This window comes from Solanum pennellii, chromosome 4, assembly GCF_001406875.1.
Source record: "Solanum pennellii chromosome 4, SPENNV200".
NCBI lineage: Eukaryota > Viridiplantae > Streptophyta > Magnoliopsida > Solanales > Solanaceae > Solanum > Solanum pennellii.
Genome location: NC_028640.1, coordinates 66,325,910 through 66,347,907, shown reverse-complemented (window position 1 = coordinate 66,347,907; position 21,998 = coordinate 66,325,910). Strand labels below are relative to the sequence as shown.

General features: G+C 34.4%; 1 protein-coding gene across 1 annotated transcript; it reads left to right on the top strand.

Moving 5' to 3' along the window:
• Nucleotides 1-308: 308 nt before the first annotated feature.
• On the top strand, nucleotides 309-16,967 carry LOC107018284 (sodium/hydrogen exchanger 6-like). The gene is made up of 22 exons (XM_015218724.2): nucleotides 309-723; nucleotides 1,459-1,510; nucleotides 1,619-1,678; nucleotides 1,804-1,828; nucleotides 1,920-2,005; nucleotides 2,094-2,205; nucleotides 8,210-8,272; nucleotides 8,441-8,460; nucleotides 8,570-8,667; nucleotides 9,027-9,055; nucleotides 9,321-9,352; nucleotides 9,436-9,483; nucleotides 9,573-9,633; nucleotides 9,729-9,826; nucleotides 9,924-9,999; nucleotides 10,096-10,115; nucleotides 10,301-10,398; nucleotides 10,482-10,591; nucleotides 15,692-15,775; nucleotides 15,872-15,984; nucleotides 16,197-16,273; nucleotides 16,404-16,967. The coding sequence occupies exons 1-22, from the start codon at nucleotides 540-542 to the stop codon at nucleotides 16,451-16,453; spliced, it is 1,596 nt and encodes a 531-aa protein (XP_015074210.1). The 5' UTR covers nucleotides 309-539; the 3' UTR covers nucleotides 16,454-16,967.
• Nucleotides 16,968-21,998: the final 5,031 nt, after the last annotated feature.

Below are 21,998 nucleotides of genomic sequence, written 5' to 3'. Positions count from 1 at the left end.
ATGAGACCTAATTATTTACTTGTATGTGTTAGAATTTGAGTCAGGTAAATCTTTGAGCTTTGTCATTCGGTTAGCTTATTTCTGGATCAAACTTGAGTTTGATACACTTAAATCGAAAGTCTTTTGAAAATAATTTCTCTACCTTCACTAGATAATAGTAAGGTCTCCATATATTATACCTTTTTCTTATTTATAGAATTTTACGGAGTATGTTATTGTTATTTATTACTAAGACCGAGAATATGTTATTTATTATAAATAAAGTCAAATATAATTTTCATGATCAAAGTCATAATTTTCATGGACCTTTCTCTTATGTTTATTCAAAGAACCTGAGTGGAAGTGTTTTTTTTTTAATTGAAACAAAACTCTCCTCATCTCTCTAACAAACCGCAGAAAAGCCTTTTCATAGAAGCTAAACCGGAAGAAGAGTAAACGCTCCGTCACCGGAAAATTGCCTAGGTTTCGCCGTTGAGTAATTTGTAAGATCACATAGTTGATCGCAGTATATAGTGAGTGTTTACTTGGAAGAATCGGCCATGGAGGATCATCTTCAGATTTCTCCGGCCGGAGCAAAGGCGATTCCAGGAAAAGAGCAACAAGCCGCTGGATATGGCATACTTCTGCAGATCATGATGCTTGTACTCTCCTTTGTTATAGGACATGTGCTTCGTCGTCGTCATTTCTATTATATTCCTGAAGCCAGTGCCTCTCTATTGATTGGTAATTTTGCATTTAGGTTTATAGAATATGAGTCTGAAAATGCCAATATGAAGTATTCTTCAATTTTTAGTCTTTTTTGCATTTCAATTTTCCCCTTTTTCTGTGCTGGGTCAATATAACTTGACTCTGAAAATGCCTAATATGAGTAGCATTTTCCATAACACAGTTCCTTTTTTTCTTCTGGATATTGTTCAATTTCATCCTTCTTTTAGCTTTTTCAATGCCAGTATGAGAATTTTTCTCCATACTTGAGAATGAATTTTTCAAATTGAGGTACACTTCAGCTGGAGTTTGTTGGGAACTTCGTTGGACGAGTTTGCGTTTGTTGTTGTGGGTAATCATTTCAGAACACAGTGGAAGCAGAGTATTCATACAGGTGTTATCAACTAGTGGGAGTTAAGTTGTTGTTGGTGCGTTTAGATTATGCCAAGGAGCCTGGTTAGTTTGTTTAGATCATTGTCTGTTTAGTTTGGTCTTGAGATTTAGAGAAACCCTAAATCGAGTATTAAAATGAATAGAATGCTATCATAGGTGAACCCCATTTAGTTTGGGAGTGCGATTTTTTTTTGTTTTGTTGATGTTGGTAATAGTGCACTAATCTTATGAGTGGTAAAATGCAATTTGAGTACTGTTTTTACAAGCTTGTTCAGCATTTTCCATTTACTTGACCAATTGAGTTACCCTTTAGCTTGGGGCATACTGAGACCTATGATGCTTGGATTTTCTTTGTGGCAGGTTTGATTGTTGGTGGATTGGCTAATGTTTCAGATACAGAAACCAGCATTAGGTAGTTCATTGAACTTTTATTACCATTTGGTTCTTGAAGGTTTAATTTTTTCTATGGGTTCGTGTTGTTGGACTTTTGACTCTTTCTTTTTCTCTTCTTGCTTGGCAGGGCATGGTTTAACTTCCATGAAGAGTTTTTCTTCCTCTTTTTACTGCCACCGATCATATTATATCCACATTTAAATTCTTTTTTGCACAAAATTTTCTATTGTTTTTGTTCCATGTACTAGTTAAATATTCAGCTTAGTTTGGATTTATGAACAAAAGAGCTTTTCCTTGACCTTCTTTGCTTACTCAGTCAGGATTTAGTCTATCACCTGTAAGTTTTCTTCTCTTGGTACTTACTCGATGTGCTACCTGCTTTTGTTTTTGCATTGCTAACATCATGGCTTTACTGGTGCTGTAAGCAGAAACCGTTCTTTTCAAACTTTGGAGCAATTATCACTTTTGCTATTGTAGGAACTTTCATTGCTTCTTTTGTTACTGGCATTCTGGTGTGAGTATTGCTTGCGTCTATGATTTTCTTAGTACTATCAGTTTTCACTCTTCATATAATTGATTACTGTGAATGCAAATTTTTGCAGTTACCTTGGTGGAGTTACGTATCTCATGTACAGACTTCCATTTGTAGAGTGTCTAATGTTTGGAGCTCTTATATCGGCAACTGATCCTGTCACTGTTCTGTCTATTTTTCAGGTTAGTTTTTTTTTATTGACGTTCTTTATAGTTTCAATGAAAGCTTTGCTTCCTGTATTAGACTAGTCACTTTTGACCATCTTCTCTTTTTCATTTTTATGTTTGTTTACTTTCGTACAAACCACATACGTTGACACACAAAATCGGTAAAAGGAATCCTTCCATTATGAAAAAGGCAACCTCTTTGGTGACATCTTCACTGTTTGCGCGATAATGTCATTGATCATGTTAGCGCTTAAATTCCGCGTCAATGAATGCCAGGAACAATAGAGACAGAAGACGGCTGGGTAAGGAGTATGAGATATGTTAGATCAGTATACTGTCATGAATCAGAACAGGAGGGTTGTGATAGGCACTTATTGATCATTCGTCTCATCAAGCAGACCCTTGCTGATCTAACAAAACAAATGAAAGGGACTCTGGGCAGTCCCGTACCATCAGATGAAATTATAAGGAAAACTGTACCAAGTCTCGAACTTGAACTGAGGGCCTAATCATATCATAAATCGGTCCACTAGGGACAAACCACAACATACTAGTCAACTTGTCCACTGACAGAGGACGCGGGGCATCTAATCGGAACATATAACTGAAAAAGGGACGCAATTTAAAATTATAAACAAATTAAGATCGACCCTTACAAAAGAAATGAGATGCCTACACTGATCATGAACATGCTGAAACATATGGTTCTATGTTTGCCTCTATATCTGTACGAGAAGTACAGTGTTGTGAAAAGCGCAGAAAAGCGCGCTTAAAGCGCGCTTCAAAGCGAGGCGACCCTTGTGCGCTTTTTTATCTTGAGGCGAGGCGATCTGAAAAAAGCTCTCGCTTCAGATGAAGAAGCGAGAAGCGACCCTAAGGCAAAAGCGCAATAAAGCGCGCTTTTTATAAAAAAAGCGACAATTAAGGTTTTTTTAAAAAAAATTAGGTTTTTTTTTAAAAAAAAATTTGAAATATAACCTTCTCTCTCCTCACGACTCTTCTTTCACGACTCTTTCCCTTCTTTCTCTCCTCGCGACTCTTCTTTCACAATACTTCTTTCCATTCTTTTTCTCCTGACGATCTCGACTGAGGCTGCCTCTCTCTTCAACCTCGACCGCGACTGCAGGTAACTTTTTGTTCATCTCTTTTTTAGCTAATGTTTATTATTTCATCTCTATGAGTTTCTTTTCTTCTGAAATATACAATTTTCGCCTGTGCTTCATCTCTTTATCTCTCTGAGTTTCGACTACTCTAGTTTTTTCTTCTTCTTCTCTTCTTTTCTTCATCTCTGCTGCCTGCTCTGTTTCTAATTACTGACTGCTGCCTCCTCTATTTTTTTTTCAATTCTTTTGCATTTTTTTTTAATTTTGTGATCAGTCTAGCAGCCTTGTTGAAGAATAGGAGTTTGAATCTTTGTGATTTAATTATGTTTTTGATTGTTTGCTTTATATGTTATGACTTATGAGTATTTTTGCCTATGTAATTTCTTTCAATCTAAGACTATATTACCTCTATTTAGTTATTTAATATTTTTTTATTTTTATACTAAATGTCGCTTTTTAAAAAAAAAGCGCGCGCTTCGCTTCACGCTTCTGTGAAGCAAGCCCTCGTCGCTTTTTTCCGCTTCTCGCTTCCCAAAACACTGGAGAAGTAAGAGGTGAGTCATCTAGACCTGTAAGCTTTACCGACTATCCCTACAACACTGACACCGGTATTTGAAGAAAATGTGCATGCGTGAACGGAATTGTAGCTGAAAGAAAATGCAATTGATGCTGAATTGAACTGAACCTGCAGGAATGATTAACTGAAAACTTCAACTCACACCTCTGGTTCCTGTTTGAACTGCATGAATGCATATGTTACTATGAGGTTATAATTTGGGGAGGGTTCTATCAAGAATCTGACTTATCTCATGATGCCAACCTCATAGTAGAGCAGTACTGTACTTGAGTTGGGACTTCTAGCAAGCCCTGAAATAGCCGTTATCTGGTTGTGTAGACATAGTCTAATGAAAAAATATAATCCACACTTGTACGTGTGGTTTGGGATGGCACCACTCACCGGTTGATACAAACATCCACTCAATCCTTCTGTCGCCTCCCATAATGCAACTTTGGCGACACATGTATTGCATCAAGTATTAACTGAAGCTCAGTTATCTTAATTTTAACTTGCAACTATGTAGAAGCCCGTCCCTACATATAAATGGCTGCCCAATTCACCACCACGACAATCATACAATTCATCAAATAGGGTGTGATGTTATGAACATTTAATATAGAAGACAATGTGTATTATCAAAAAATAAATAAACGTAGAAGACAATGCCTTATGGAGAAAGGTGATTATTCAAGATATAGACAGCAAGGTAACTGGATCACTAAGAAAGTCAATTCTTCATACGGAACTTGCACATGGAAAGTTATCAGGAAATACTGGGAGGAATATGCTCTAAACATTGGGTTTACAGGAAGCAATGGAAGGAAAATATCTTTTTGGAGTGAAAACTGGTTAGGGCCTGATCCTTTTAAAGATCTACTCTCTGATTTATTTTTGTTCGACTACACCTGAGGCTACTATTCAGGAGACATGAATCTCTGAAGGATTGATTTCTTTCAAAAGAGTGTTAAATGACTGGAGGTTGGAAGGATGGATGAAATGGTGAAGACATTGGACGGTTGCCAGCGTAGGGGTGGGCTGAAGCGTAGGAGTGCTGGCCTCCTAAGTTCTGATGGTTTAAGTTTATCAAGATCATCTCTCATACATACTTGTTTGCTGTTTTTTTTTTGTTTTTTGTTTTCTTGATGACCGTAGTGTCCGGGCCAGCTTTCACTCACCTCGACTAATTCAACGGTATACCTGCCACCTCCCACCAATAGCAGGTGCCAGGTAACTTTGTTCTCCAAGGCTAGGACAGATGGGAAGGATCACCTAATGTTTTTTTATCTCCACTGAGTTTTGAACCTTAGACCTCAAGGTTCTCAAACACTTCATTGACCACTAGGCCACACCCTTTGGTGCACTTATTTGCTGATTTTCTTCAGTACAAAATTCCTCTTTTTTGATACCGATTCGGTAGTGTCATGCTTATCAGGTCTTACCCTTAAAACCTCTATGTCACAGCTACTCATCCTTGTATGAAAAACCTATATGGATAACTTTAGTAGAGTGGTTTAGAGAACAAGAAAATCAAAAGGCCTATATAACCGAATACCGAAACCGACGATCAAAATTCTGAAATTTACTCCCGAATATTTTACCAGTTACTGATTATCAAATCACCAAAATTTTCAGTCCGACTTGGTAATTCGGTGATTTATGCCCACTCATATTTCCAGGATATTAAGAATTCTGAGGATTCAGCTATACAGAAGGGATGAAACAACAAAAGATTATCAGTTAGCTCTGGCTCTGCATATTCCCAACTCTCAAAACCAACTCAAGCCCCAAAATGGCTTTTGGAAGTTTATCTGGAAAACCTAAGCTTCCTTCTAGGTGACATGTTTCATTTGGCTTGTTAGGGAAGCCTATTTGGACCATGAAATATTACAGAAAAGGGTATACAACTGAGCTCCGGCTCCTATTTTATCAAGATAAAAAAGAGAGCAACACTCATCTTTTCATGCACGACCAAGGTGACTGACATGTTGTGTAGTTATTTCTTGCCTTAGCTGAGACAAGAATGGGTGATGACAAGGAACTCTAAGGATCTACTATCGTGATGGAACACAAATAAAACAAAAAATAGACATAAGAAGTGGAAGATAATTGAATGCTTTGAAGACAGATGAAACTCTCTACGGGAAGATAAAGATGAATTGTTTAGTGCTTTACTATTTTTGGTGTAAACAAGAATGTCTAGAAAATATAGGATCTATCTTTGATGTCCTAGAATACATATAGAGAGTTTTGTTTATCTTCCTATTGTAATCCCTTTTGGTCTGGGTATCTACACAACTTGTGTAAGTATCATTGATATAATATATTGTTTACCATGCAAAAAAGAATATAAAAAATTGAGGATGTTTCTGGCGAAGGATTATTTTTTTGAGAATTAGTACTATTGTATTCTTTATCATTGGGAATGCTGGCCACCATAAAAAACATGTTTACAAAGAAAGTTGACTCTAGCAGGTACCCTGTGGTATTAGTTAAGGTGCGCACATTCTTGCCCGGAGATCACGATTATCAACAAAGAAGAAGATAGAGACTTATAGAGAAGCGCTTGGACAAAGACACAATCCGTAGTATAACGTAGGATGTACAGTAAGCGTAAGTTTGGCAATATTTGGAGAAGGGTAAGCTCTGATCCCATTATCTGCCGAGTTTAAAGATGAAAACAGCGGGGTTCTTGGTTTTTTTAATAAACAATCCGGAGAAACAGTGAGAAGAGGGAGGAGATGAATAAGGAAAGTAAGTAAGATAGCTTGTCAGCAAAATACCCATTGTACCAATGTCGACGAGTTTTGTGAGTTGAGGGATTCTGAGATTTTGGAGAAATTTTTGACCGTGATCTGTAGAACTCTCTCCCCTGCTTCACAGAACATCTGAGGATCTTAACTCTACAGCTCTTAATTAGTTACCTTGCTAGGGATCGTAGTGTAAACGGATAAGAATCAGGTAGACATCTCCACTGGGCTACTTCTCTTTTCTTTCGGTCAAAAGAAATTTAGTGGAGGGCTTAGCCGTCCAAATTAGAGATCTCTATAGGAAATGCTTAAAGGGATTGATAAGTCTATACAGTAGCCAATCTATCCAGAATTCACAACAATCATTGTGTCTTTTCCAAAAGTTGTAATACTCTTCCAGAGAGGGTCTGGAATAGTAATGCGCTGAATCTAGTAAAGTTGCATTTTTTTCTGCAGCAATAGTGTGTTTATTCTCTTCATCCAGAAGAACCAAAATAGATGCTTGGGGTTGATCACTCTTATTTTCCTCTATGTAACCTTGTTGTTGTGTTTCCAGGGTAGGTGTACCTCTTGTGACATCTATCACAGTCCATTGATTCAATATCATAGTAACCTCAGTGACCAACCTGTCTAAACCCCACAGGAAGCAATACCAGCGACCTATTCAAGTAGCTAAAGACAAAATATAGAAATTTAAAACACAAGTTATTTTCATATACATGGAGAACTTTCCCGTACATGTTTGCTCTTGAGTTGGATAAGGTTTAGCAAGGTAGACTACTTGCTATTTAGGTCAGGTTCCATCAGGCCATCACTACCTTTAAAGAGGAAATAGTTGTGTCATTGTTTTAATCTCCTCTTTCAGCTTCTTGTCATTTGTTGTTTGAATTTATTTGCATGAAGCCAATTTAGTGGGTTTAGGTAGTATTCTGATAGCATTGACAGAAAAATATCTTGTGTTCGACAGAATGCTTGGATATAGTGTTGGTTAATAGAGTAACTTGAGTTTTGTGCCTCCACATGACGGCTCTTTGGGTATTTTAGATGATGCTACACCAAAGCTATAAGTTATGCATTTATCATAAACCAGGTATAGATACATCAACAATAAAAAAATAACTCCCAATTCCAATCATGTTGGATCGACTATAAGAATCCTCATTTACTATGTCGCTCCATTTAAGCTCATCTCAGGCAAATAAACTGGGATATATAATCCAAAAAATTTAATAGATCATACCTTGTTGAGGGAGATACGCAAATTGAAGAGGAGAGTCACAGTTGCTGAGGAATTCTCAATATTAAGAAGACATGACTTTGAAACCTTGCGGTTTCAATAGAAAAGATTTAAGAGTGTAACATTGGAGAAAGGAAAGAGGGAGAAGTTTGGTTTTGTCATGGTCTATCACCACTCTCTGTCGTTGTGGTTGAATATCAGATCTGTTGGGTATTTTCATTTATTATTTGACGATCAATCTGTTTGCCAACTTACGTGGCTTTTCAAAATTTTCAAATTGATATAGGTAGGTCTTAAGTCTTAACTGTTTCATCATTGGCTAAGCTTTGCTGTCCTTTTGTTGAACGAGTTACTTTCTTTGACATGATTGTAGGAGCTTGGCACAGACGTGAACCTATATGCTTTAGTGTTTGGGGAATCTGTTTTAAATGATGCAGTAAGTCCTACTCATTCTTTTATGTGAAAGGTTGGCGTTTCACTATGTTGTTGACTTATTTTCCTGTATATTGGGATTTTAAGTTGTGTATATGCATTGTTTACCAATTTTTTTTTTATTTTGTGTATTTATTTCTTTGTTTTTCTTTGTATGCTGCACACTTGGAAGATGGCAATTTCCTTGTACAGGTTAGTATACGCGAGCTTAACTGTCGCACTGGTATTGATATTCAAGGAGCATCTGCACATACAGATAGATCCAGATGGATTGACAATCAAGAACTGGATTGTTTTGTAGGACAATGTCACTGGTCAGAAGCCACATGTCAACTGATCAGAATTACTTCATGATAACCATCCGATTTGTCGAAACATTTATGGGATCCCTGTCAGCTGGTTAGTATTTTGTACCATTTAGTGTTTTTTCTCATCTTTCTTCACTCAGTGAAAGCTAGTGTTGGTATAAGAAAGAGAAGGTCAAGCAGGTGTTGTTTTAAGAGAAAAAAAAACTTTTTTATACAATTGAAATTATGTCATTTTCCGGAAAATCCTGAGAGGATGCACTCTTTTCAAGCAGTCTGAATATATTTCAGTTGTAACTGCTGGAGCCCAGAAATTTATCCATGGGAAAAAAAGGGAAACTGTTGGAGTTAGTATCCATATACTTACTTTTGTTCTATAATATTTCTTTTCAATAGTTTGACTTTAATTTTTTTTTTCAAATCAACTAACAACCTACTGCTCTGATTCTACAGGTGTTGGAGTTGGATTTGTTTCTGCTTTGATATCCTTCTTTTTTACTTTCTTCCAGCAGTGCATCTTTCTCGCATTTTGTATGCACAGAAAATGAACCAGGAAGTTTACCTCCTTGGTGATTTCTAACCTAAATTTGTAGGTCTTCTAAAGATTACGGTGCCTCTATAATTACTAACTTTTCGAGGCATCATGATTCTTATTTAATAAGTTTAAAGGTTCTATTATATTTAGTATAAATGTGCATTTGATGCTTTCTAGCTCATAATGTGTTGTGGTGCCTTGACTTCACACACCTTTTCAAATATGCTGGCTTGGATATTGACAAGTAAGTCAAGTATTTTGTAGTTTTTTGCATCATCTGCTTCTGAGTGATGATATTGATGGTGTTTCTGCTAATTCTGTTGTCAGTCTTCAGAACTTGGAGAGCTGTTTATTTGTTCTCTTTCCATATTTCTCGTAAGTAACTACATTAGATTCTCACTTTTTTACATTCTATCTTGGTTTTGTGCCTAACATGTATTTTATCATGAACCATCATCTTCCAGATATATGCTAGCAGAAGGGCTTGGTCTCTCTGGCATAGTGTCTATATTGTTCACTGGAGTCGTAAGTTTTCATCTGCATTTTCTCTTCTTCCTTTTTTTTCCCCATCATTTTCTCTTCCTGCTCGATGTGCTTAGTACTTATGGATTGTCTTTTAGGTTATGAAGCGCTATACTTACCCGAATTTATCAGAAAGTTCACAGCGATTTGTGTCGGCGTTTTTTCATTTGATATCATCTTTGGCTGAAACTTTTGTGTAAGTCGGGCATTCCAGTTTCTGAGGATTTGTTATATTTGTACTTCCCATTTTTGTTAAATAACTTCAGTAAGGCTTGTTTTTGTTTAATGTGCAGATTTATATATATGGGATTTGATATCGCGATGGAGAAACATAGTTGGTCCCATGTGGGATTTATCTTCTTCTCAATTGTATCCTTCACATGTAGCCTCCTTTATATACTGTAACTCGTTCCTTAATATTTTTTTGAATCAATTGTTTTTCCCTTAACTTCTTGTTCGCCCCAGCTGTTCATTGTGATTGCGAGGTATGTTAGTTATTCTGTTTCTTGTTCTCTGGGGTTACTCTTGGTTGCACGATTTTATCCCAAGCTCATTGTGCCAATGCCTATGTTGCTCTATGTTTTCTCCGTATTTTGGATTAAATTATGGATGGAATGATCTCAAGGTTGTAAATCCATAATTGCTAATCTTTTTCCTCTCTTTCATTAAGGGCTGCTAATGTGTTTGGTTGTGCATATTTGGTCAATCTTGTACGACCTCCACACCAAAAGATACCAGCAAAACATCAAAAAGCACTCTGGTACAGTGGTAAGTGGTGAAGAAATTATTTTTTCAGTCTATGTTTTGGCTTTTTCAATTTTTTTGAGCTCATTATTTATGTGGGTGTCAAGGACTTCGAGGCGCTATGGCTTTTGCCCTTGCTTTGCAGTCAGTCCATGATCTTCCTGAAGGACATGGTCAGACAATATTCACTGCTACCACTGCCATTGTTGTATTAACGGTAGGCAAACTTGCTCGAGTTTTGATTTAATTTCTTGTTGATGGCTATATGCATGAATTAAGTTTCCTGAAATCAAGCAGCAAAGAGAAACTAATCGAAATAAACTGACTCTACTGTGGTTGAGGAACTGTTGATAGGATGAGTACGTAGATGCAAACATTGAAGTCTGATTAGCAGCTGAAAAGATTTCCTCCTGTGCTAATTGCAAGCATTAGAGTAGCTGGTCAAAAGTTCTATTGTGCCTCTTTTAAAAAATGAAATTGGGTAAAAATTATTTTTCTACCATCAAGTGATTCTAGGCCTATGCATCACCAAATAACAAAAGCTCAGTTCTTTTACTGCACGTAACAAACTGAGAGATTATGTCATTAGACCTGTATCATGTATATCTGTCTCCCAATTGCATAATGTTAGCAAAAGTATACATCTAAATTTTGTCTGAGAATGCGATAGTTCTTCCTCAAAAATTCTCTGGTTCCACTCTTTCCATATCATCCACCAAATGGCTGCAGGGATGATATTCAGTGTTCTATATCTCCTATTTTGGTTTCCTATGCGCTCCTGAAACCAACACTGCTCTTTGGTACTTCTTGGCAAGCACCACAAATTCTAGTTGGTTCAGCATCATGTCCCAGGAACCTCTCGTCTGTCTGCAGTGGATGAATAGATAATTCGGGGGCCTTTGATAAAGAATCGATGGAAAACTACTCATATCCTAACTCAAAAGGCACACATCTGTTACATATAACAATTCCTCTCCTTTGTAAGTGTTGTGTTGGACATGCTTCAGTGCTACCTGCCATATCAAAGATTCCCTCAGGAGGGTTCGCTAGCCTATCCATGCCTCAAGAAGAAATTTATTTTCTTGTCATCTCCTACTTTAAACTCTTTCCTACCTGTAAGCTTCTCCCATAGTGGTCTAATCTGTAAGACATGTTTACTTAGTCATCCATCGCCTCCCATTTCATATTTTTCTTTTACCACTTCTCCAGAGAACTCTTTTTGGTAAATCTCCATAGCCATTTAAACAGAAGAATTTGGTTGTATACTCCTTGATGCCTTTATTCTCAGCCCCCTTCTTTTCTGGCTGCTGTTGTAGTATTCTTTTCTCTACCTTTTTAAGCATTGAGAACATGGACAAGGTGTAAATTGGCAGCACACCCAGCACAGAATATATGAACACCAGTCTACGTCCATAAATATTTTTATTTTCAAATCGTCAATTTCCTTTCACATTTTTCCAAGACCCGTTCTCAAATATTTTCAGCTTTGAAATTATTGCCCTGTGGCATGCCAAGGTTTTAGATTCTTTGCAGCCTAACATCTGTGAGTCCCTGTATTGTTATCTACTTCGTTGTCTGGAATAGATGGCTTTTTGATAAATATATGTGCGGCTTACTTGCCCCTTCAAACAGCAGAATTAACACAAAAAAAATTCTGTTCCTCTACTTCACTCAAAACTAGAGTGTCATCTGCATATTTTCTCCAATATTTCTCATAGTCTTATTCCTAGTTACCAAATGCCCCCATTTTCTCTAGAGTGTTGCTTCTTCGCCTCTGGTTCTAGTCTTTTGTTGGTCACCAATATAATAGTTTACATATTTACCATTGTTTTTAAGTAAATAAACAATAAGAAAAAAGAAATCAAGGTTAGTTTGATCCTTTAGGTGTTTCATCCTTGTAGAGCTAATCTCATGAAAGTTATCCCACGTTGGATCCTGTTGAAAAAATACTGCCATGCCAGGTGAGAAAAGAGGGCATCACAGACGAGGATGACAAAGTAAGGCTGGAGGAGGCACTCATTAGGCGGGGATGACAGTCACACTTTCATGAACTCTTGAACGAAGAAGGTGACAGATGCATCATGCCTGGGATTTGGAGCAGTCAGAGAGACACCGTGATTTTGGGTGTTGTAGGTGTATAAAGAGGTGGAGCGTAAGGGAAGAGCACCGGGGCGAATGAGATCCAGATGGAATTTTTGAAGAGCGCATGCAAGGTTGGTATGGAGTGGCTAACTGGGCTGTTTAATGTCATTTCTAGGACGACGAAAATGCCCAAAGAATGGAGGTGGAGTACAATGATTATGTTGTGCAAGAACAAGGGTGACATCTAGAATTGCAACAACTATAGGGTTATCAACCTATTAAGTCACATTATGAAAGTATGAGAGAGGGTGTTGGAGGTGAGGGTGTGGAAATATCCATGAACCAGTTCGAGTTCATGCTTGGACATTCAACTACAAAAGCCATTCATTTGGTAAGGAGGTGGTGTAGCAATAGAGAGAGGAAGAACTTGTACATGGTGTTCATTGACTTAGAAAAGGCTTATGACAAAGTTTCAAGGAAGGTTTTATGGAGATGCTTGGAGGCTAGAGTTGTACCTGTGGAATACTTAGCGCAATTAAGGACATTGTACAATAGCACTAATAGGGATCGAACCTTAGCCCGTTTTATTTGCCCTGTGATAGATGCATTGACACGATAAATTTAAGGTGAGGTGTTGTAGTGTATATTATTTGCAGATGACATAGTTCTAATTGATGAGACTTTGGACAGAGTTAACGTTAAGCTAGAGATTTGGAGACACACCTTGGAGTCGAAAGGGTTCAAGTTGAGCAGGACCAAGACAGAGTACTTGTAATACAAGTTAACTGACATAATACATGAAGCAAATATGGTAGTGAGGCGTGAGACTTGTCATCCAAAGGACAGGAAGTTTCAAGTATCTTGAGTTTATGATCCAAGGGAATGGAGAGATTGATGAGGATGTCGCTCTCTACATTCGTGCAGGGTGGAAGAAATGAAGGCTTGCATTCGTAGTCTTGTGTGATAAGAAAGTGTCATCAAAACCTAAAGATAAGTTCTACAAAATGATAGTTAGACCAACTATGTTGTAGTGACAGAGTGTTGGTTAGTCAAAACTCTCAAAAATGAGGATGTTGTGATAGATGTGTGGGCATGCAAGGAGAAATAAGGATTAAATATGAGGATATTCGAGACAAAATGGGAGTGGCTTCAATGGAGGAAAAGACACGGGAAACGAGACTGTTATTTTGGGCTTGTGAAGAGGAGATGTTCGGATGCCCCAGTGCGGAGGTGTGAGGGTTGGCTACGGATGGTTTTAGAATAGGTAGAGGCAGACCGAAGAATATTAGGGAGAGAGATAGGTGATTAGATAGGACATGACACATAACTTATCGAAGACATGACCTAGATAGAAGGTTGTAGAGGATACAAATTAAATAGAAGGTTAGTAGGTAGCAGTGTGTTGTTTTGTTATCTGTCCATACTAGTAGTTATAGTATTGCTCCTGTAGTTCATGGTCCTTTAACTTCTATTATTATTTGTTGTTTTGTACTTCGATTATCATATTATTCTGTTGTAGTTACTGTCCCATTACTATATGCTATTTCTTGTACTCCTATTATTTGTTACTTCTCTTTTTGTACTGCTTTTTGGACTATTTTTTCTTCGAACTAAGGGTCTACCGGAAAGAGCCTCTCTACTTCTTGAAGTAGGGGTAAGGTCTGCATACACTACCCTCCCCAGACCCCATTTTGTTGGATTATACTGGGTATGTTGTATCATACTCCCTCCATTCCATTTTATGTGAGGTAGTTTGACTTGGTACAGAGTTTAAGAAAGAAAGAAAGACTTTTAAAACTTGTGATTCAAAATGAAGAACAAAAATTTGTGTGGCCGTAAATCATTTCATTAAGGGTAAAATAGACATTGTATAGAGAAATGTGTCATTCTTTTTGGGACTGACCAAAAAGGAAAGTAAGTCACATAAATTGGGACAGAGGGAGTATCATTATATTGGTATTGCTCATACCCGAGATGAGTCCATATAAAATTTAGTGAACTTAGGACTATTTATTCCCAGTTACCAAATTCCCCTTCTTTAGAATGTTGCTCCATGATCTCTGATTCTAGTTTTTTGTTGGTTTCTTATTAAGTTTGTCAATTAACATAACATTGCTATGACATGCAAAAATAGCCTATATTATTCTTATGCTTGTTTGGCTGTTTCATACTTATCATTCATGACTTTATGTGTTTGATAGGAATTTATTTCTTCTTCGACATCCACCACAAGGACTTCTTCTTTAGGACATTAATATCATGTGAAGATCTTTCTCCTCTTCCTGCAAACTGTGATTAATCTATTTTGCAAAAATATAGCCTCAAGAGCCTAAGTTGGTTCTCTGTCGGCCTCTAATGCCTCCATGTCAACACCTTAACAGTTTTTCTCGAAGTGTTTCATCATATGACTCCGAAATTTGCAACTTATATGAATTTGGACAAGTGCTCTTTCTCTAGTCGTTTGGCATCTTTCCACTCCTTTGATATAACATCAAATAGTTCCACTCCGACCTCTCCAAGGCAATCTTTTTCAAACATCCGTTGGTACCATTTTGACCACAGGTTATGCTAACCTCATATTTTCTTGGTGCTTACTTCTCCTGGCCTAATTATGAGTGTAGCTACAATTTTTATCTTCCACGGTTGTATAAAAAAATGTATACAGTTCTTATGACCCTCATTTGTAATGTATGTGTTGGATAATAGAAAATAATGGTTTAACATTTCACACCGAAAGGCTTCTGAAAACATCACATTGCACAAGTAATTAGAGAACTATATGTTGGATGAAATCAGAGAACTTTATCACAGAAATTTGATTAAAAGACACAAAATGATGGTGAATAATGAATGTCTCTGTTCTGCTGAAGCCATGCAATCGTACATTTTCTGAAACTACTGTCCTTCATGTAAACTCTTCTCCTGAGATCCTATTGAAACCCCAAAATTTTATACTGCAAAAAGTGGGTTTGACAATTCTCATGTGTCATTGTACAATCATAATGTGTCAGAGTAAAGTTTTGCCAATATATGGTTTTTCCTTAGCATGCATGTAGCTGAAACATTACTGCTTCGAAATTATTTTACGACAAACCCCGAAGTTCTTTTGTTGCTCTAGAATATTTCACTTGGATTACAGTTGCTTCTTTCTACCTGTTCTTCCTCCACACTGGATGGATGATCTCTTCCACAATATATGATATATTCTGATCAAATTCCGTCTGCAACTTTTCAGGTTTTGATTATTGGAGGATCGACAGGAACCATGCTAGAAGCTTTGGAAGTTGTGGGTGATGGTCAATCTGGCTCCATGGATGAAGTAAGTGCATTAGCCAAGCTGTTTCCCAACTTTGTAACAAGTTACAATGCTTTGCTCAGTGCACTAATTCTTTCTCCTGCTATTTTCTGATTTCAGACCTTCGAGGGGAACAATGGATATATAGCTCCTTCTTATAGTGATGAATCTTATGATGGTGAACCGTCATCAGGGAACAGGTTCAGGATGAAACTTAAGGAGTTCCACAAGAGGTAATGTTCTTATGCTTGTGGAGCAATGTTAAGTGTTGGGCGATTTAAATCTTGATCTCTAAATTTTTTTTTCGTTTTCCACCCGGTGTCCGGTACCTATATTGTCCTCCTTAATGTTATCAAGTCATCCCAGCTAACTAGCTAAGTGGATAGACCACTTCTGCGAGACACAGGTTGTCTCATCTTTTAATGCATTTAATTGTTTTCTCCAGTACTACTTCGTTCTCAGCATTGGACAAAAACTACCTCACTCCATTCTTTACTACTCAAGGTGGAGACGAAGATGAAGGTAATTCTTTCTACATTCTAGTTACCATTTACCTACATTGCTTGTTGTGCTCATTATATTGTCTAATCATTTATACAGTTGCGAACTTGATAAGCTCATGCACTATGACTTGTTTTTTTCTGATACACAGATGAGCCAATTATGCACAGCTCCAGAAGAGCTGGTTATGACGGCCACTGACTTTCAAATAGCACAATTAAAATTTCAAGATGACAAGATAAGTACGAATCACATTTTGCTGCAAAGATAAACTTAACTTCAAGTCTACTCAACGGACAATGAGTGGCTTGTTGATTGTAAGTATGCATCAATTATGACGAGAAGTTTAGATACTTTAGGGGTACAAAGAATAACAGGTGGCAATTCAGTATAGGAAGTTTAGGATTTAGCATACCTGGCAAAGCAAAATCATCTGATATCCCTTGTATATGAATGTTCAAAGCCCGGATTAGGAACGGAAACAGAACTCCAAGTGGCTTCTATATGCTAAAATGGCGATATGATTCGCTGATCTTTAGCTTTTATGAATTAGTGTAAAGTAATTGCATATTCCACTAAGCTTGAAGAGTGTTGCTTCGTGCAGCCCATGTTTATCAGCTTCATCTTTACAAGCATTATGGATCATTACAGCCTTGAATAGTCTGTTTTTAGGTTACTGTTAATGGGGAAAAAAGTAAGTAGAAAAATTCAACCATTTTTAGCTGTTCCAAGATTTGGCAATGTTAAGTTGTCAATTTATTTGGGATTTAAACTAGTATTAATGATTGACTAGCTTGTTGGTGTGGTTATTCATTTCCTTGCTAAGGAGTTTGTCGTTGAGCTATTTGAGCATACAGTACTAGTGATTTTGGATATGCTATGAGCCTATGACCGTGTTGAGGGGTAGACATCAAGCAGGGTGCACATAGGTCGATTTGATTTGATTTTTTTATTTTTCAAATTTATCAGTTACGGTGCTTTTAAAAATTATAAACCAGGTTAAACCAACAAGAGTTGGTTTTTTCGTTTGGTTTGTTTTATGAGTTTTTGGCTAAAATCATTCTTAAAAATGTACTCCTGTTCACGGGTCGATTTGGATTGGTTATTGGTCAAAACTTAATCAGTTTTAAAATTATCCAAAGAAAATATGATAATTTACAGGTTTGGTGATTATCGATTTCGGTTTGGTTTGGTTATTAATCATACACAAAAATAAAAGAACCAATTTACTATGAATAAAGCTTTAAAATTCACTATATTGACCTAGAATTATGAGACAATAACATTTTTAGCTCCACAAAGAATTTTCATAGACGCTCATATACATGAAGTCAATAAGATAAATGTTCAGACCTTAGACATTTTTACTTTCAATAAGTAAATTATAATTTTTTAAAATGAAAAAATATATAAGATCTTTAAAATTGTTTATAAAAATAATTAAATATTTATATTAATAAAATATATGTATGTAAATCATCAATTCGATTATTTCTTTGGGTTTTAAATAATATCACAACGAAATCAAATACTATTAGTTTTTTTAAATATCTAAAACCAAGCCAAATAAAATTGGTTCATTTTATTTTTGGTTCGATTTTTGGGGTTTTATCCAAAGAGTGAACACACCCTAACTCCAAACTGAGATTAAATTCTTAAAATATCATTAGAAAACATTTTTCAAGTATTTAAAAGTTAACAATTTTCATTCTTTTACTTAATTTCACAAAAAATTAAGTTACCCCTTCGTATTTATTATTTTGAGATGCATAAAAAATATATCATGAATTTTTTTGGTAATTGAATTTAGCATTAACCGAAATCTTTTAATTTGACAGATGGTTTTCACTGATTTTCCATGGGATCTAATATTCAAAAAATTATCAATATAAATATGTTTCATCTCAATTGAATTTGCTAGAAGCTTTGTTTATTGAAGTCTTTTACTTCTAATAATGGAGAATGAAACTCGAATACGAGACATAATTAGAATTTTGATCACCCCAATATTAGATTGCCTCAAAAAATTATTGATTTAAATACAATTTGTATTTGAAAATGTAAACATAATTAAGCTCCATCTTATTTGTGTTAATAAATAAAGAAAGAGCGAATCATTTATCCTCGCACCTTCTTAACAAATTTACCACAATAATCAATGGTGTCCAATATTTGTAGCTTTTTTAGAAGCTTTTTATAGGAGATAATGAAATTATGTAGGAAAATATTTGTTGATAGTTACGTGAATCGTTCATATTTTTGAAACATTTTTTTTACAATGTGGATTAATAGAATGATGAAAATTGTTAACTTTCAAACATATGGAGGATGTTTTCCGTCGCCTGCTTTTGCGCTATTGTTACTTACGATTTCTATCAAAAAAGAAAATTTTAAGAACGTAATTTTAAGTTTGAATAACAATTTAAGGGTGTTTTAGCATAATAATAATAATAATAATAATAATAATAATAATAATAATAATAATAATAATAATCCCCACAACATAAGACATGTGATTAATACTTCCAAATATTTCTTACCTGTATTCTTCCAAATAAAATTGTTACCAACAATAGCTATAACAGATTATATGGACAGCTTTCAAAGAAAATTAAAAAGAATGAAAATAAGTCATGAAATTATACTAAAATATCGTGTCACCAACAATAGCTATACTAAAAATACTATTAATAAGAGATAATGGAAATAAAAATAGCTTGATTTTTAGACTTTATATTACATCATCATTGATATACCAAATCTTATAAATCTATTAGGTGTGAGACACTCATTGATACACTAAAATGTAAACCTTTATACCATCTTTAATTATTTTTCAATGGTAGGTTTAATCAAAACAAAAAATTATATGCATGTAATTCGAAAATTTTCACTAGTGATGTATTCTTTTTTGTGATTAAGTCTATATGGAATTTTTGTTTTATATTTGTCATATTGTATCTTGCATGATATCATACATTTTAAAAATCATATCCACTAAATCTTTTAGAAGTCAAAAATATTATTCTTTTTTCTTTCAAAATTGTTTATTTTAAAAAATAGAGGTGCTTTTGAGTAGTTGTACAAGTTTCTTTTCAAAAACTTAAAAATAGTGATTTTCTCTCAAAACTAACTTTGCACCTTAAATCACTTCTACTACTTAGGAACTTACAATTTATTTATTTTTCAACTTTAATTATTATACTTCTTTTCTTTTTTTGTAATCTCAACTAAATATTTCTAAACTCTGTCATCGTTCATTAACCATTTGTTTTTCAAAACTTCATTGCACATGACTTATACTTATTTCAAAATTAACAAATGTTACGTTCATGTAAAAATTACTCTCTTCATCCATTTTTATTTGTCACGTTCCACTTTTTAAAAGTTAATTTGAGACTATTTTTAAAGTTAAATTAGATTATATTAATTTGATACTTTTTTTATATAAAAAAAAAGATATTCAAAAATCGTACAAAAACTACTATAACTTACAATTTATTGCATATCAATATAATAAAAAAATACATCGTAAAATTTTGATCGAAGTTCTTATAGTTTGTCTCTAAAAAAAAATTATTACAACTAAAAATGGACGGAGGGATTATTAAATATAGAATATTAAAAATTATTATGTTTTATAAGTTATTTAAAAATTATTTCGTGATGAAATAAACTTTGAAGCTAATGATGGTAATGTGAGGTGGTGATTGAATAATGCTAGCTAGTGATAATGTTTATACACTAATAATTGATGATAAATAATTACTTAATGAAAATAATTAATGATACTGATCGATAAAATAATACACACGTTATGATGAACGATGACTATTTTCTCATAAATCCTTTTGAAGTCAATAATATCTTAATTCTTTTAAAGTTTGATCATTAATCCAAATGAAATATATTCATTAAAAATAAAATAAAATTATAAATACCATAGGGATTAGGAAGTACTTGAAAAAAATTATTGGTCATATATAGGAGTTAGGACCTATCTTTTATATATTCTACTTTTTGACAACCTAACTTAATTTTAGCTGGCTAATGTCTACATCATCTTCCCTTTCCTCAACTTTGTTCTTAACTTTACTTATTGAAATATCTTTGCTTTCTTTATACTTTTTTTATTACAAAGTATTTTAGAAGAAAATGATAAATAAACGGAAAAATGCACAAGTACCCCCTCAACCTATGTCCGAAATTTTAGATACACACTTAACTATACTAAGGTTCTATTACCTTCCCGAACTTATTTTATAAGTAATTTTCTACCCCTTTTCAGTCTACGTGGCACTAGCTTGAAAAAAAAGGTCAACAAGCATTGCGTCCACAAGACAGTGTCAGGTAGATCGAAAAGGAGTAGAAAATTATTAATAAAATAAGTTCAGAAAAGTAATAGGACCTTAGCATAGTATAAGTATGTCTCTGAGATTTTCGGACTTAGATTAAGGGGGTACTTGTGCATTATCCCTAAAAAAATATAGTCCCTTATGTTAAGAAAAAATCTAAAGTAGTCCTTTAATTATATCCCTAATTAATAAACTTAATTGTTAAATTTAATGAAAATTGTGGGGTAAAATTATTTGAAGATTTTACAGCTATGTTGGTGTAATTTCTTATGTTTTTTTTTTTTTGAATTTGATGAAATTTTCGATGTTCTTAGTAAAATATTATTTTTACAAATTTCGCTAAATCTATAAGTTCAAGGAGATCAATTATATTTAGTTTTGATAAATTCAAGCACAGATTTCGTTAAATCTAACAAGTTGAAGGAGATCAATGATATTTATTTTTGATAAATTTAAAGAATCTAAACTTCTTTATAAAACAATGAAAATTATTATTATTTTTTATTTTAACAAACATTTTATTCCTACCTTATCAAGTTACATTTTCCTATTTTCATTTGAGATTTTACATACTTTTTAACGTCATGTTATTCACTATACTATTTTCTGGAATTTACTAATTTTTTTTAAAACAAAACTTTAATTTTACTATTTGAATATTAACCGTTTAACATTATATTTTCTGTGCAAGTATTTTTTTAATCATTTCTTTTAATATAACAAATATGTCATAAAACTTTAATTTTATATTTATTTAAATATGCCATATAAATCTCCTTAACGCCATATATTTCAAAAATACGTATGTAAGTGTACATAGTCGCCAAGTTATATAGTGACTTAAAAAGATAAATATTACGTCCACAAAAGACTTATGATTAACTATTTATTAAATCAAAATAATGCTAATCATTTATTAAAGCAATCAAATCTCAAATTTATCATGTTGAATTAACCAAACTAAATAAGAAAATAGCTAATGAATAATTAATCCTTTTAGAATAGATTTTTATGTGATAAATGAGTTGAAATCAATCCCCTCCAAGGGGCAAAAATCATGCTCTATTTGATATTTTTTGCATTCTTACCATGTTAAGTCAAATACATAAAACAATAATTATTTAATTATGATAATCGTAGAATTATGAGAAGCTTAGTTTCACATACATATGAAAGAATTACAATAAATTATCAAAAAAAAAAAAAACGTAACAATAAAAAAATACGAAGAAAAGATGAAACACAAACACTTTCAACATTCTCATTGTTAACTTATTGCATGACATCTGATTATTTTGATCCAAACACTTTGTGATTCCCTCGACTATTCGACTCTTTGTAATCGGACACATATACCGCATGTTTTCATATCATTACTCCATCTGGACAAT

Coding starts and splice junctions, on each gene's coding strand:
- LOC107018284 (XM_015218724.2), top strand. CDS start 540: ATGGAGGATCATCTTCAGATTTCTCCGGCCGGAGCAAAGGCGATTCCA. Junction 2,206..8,209: donor CTGTTCTGTCTATTTTTCAG/GTTAGTTTTTTT, acceptor ACATGATTGTAG/GAGCTTGGCACAGACGTGAA. Junction 9,353..9,435: donor GCTGGCTTGGATATTGACAA/GTAAGTCAAGTA, acceptor TTCTGTTGTCAG/TCTTCAGAACTTGGAGAGCT.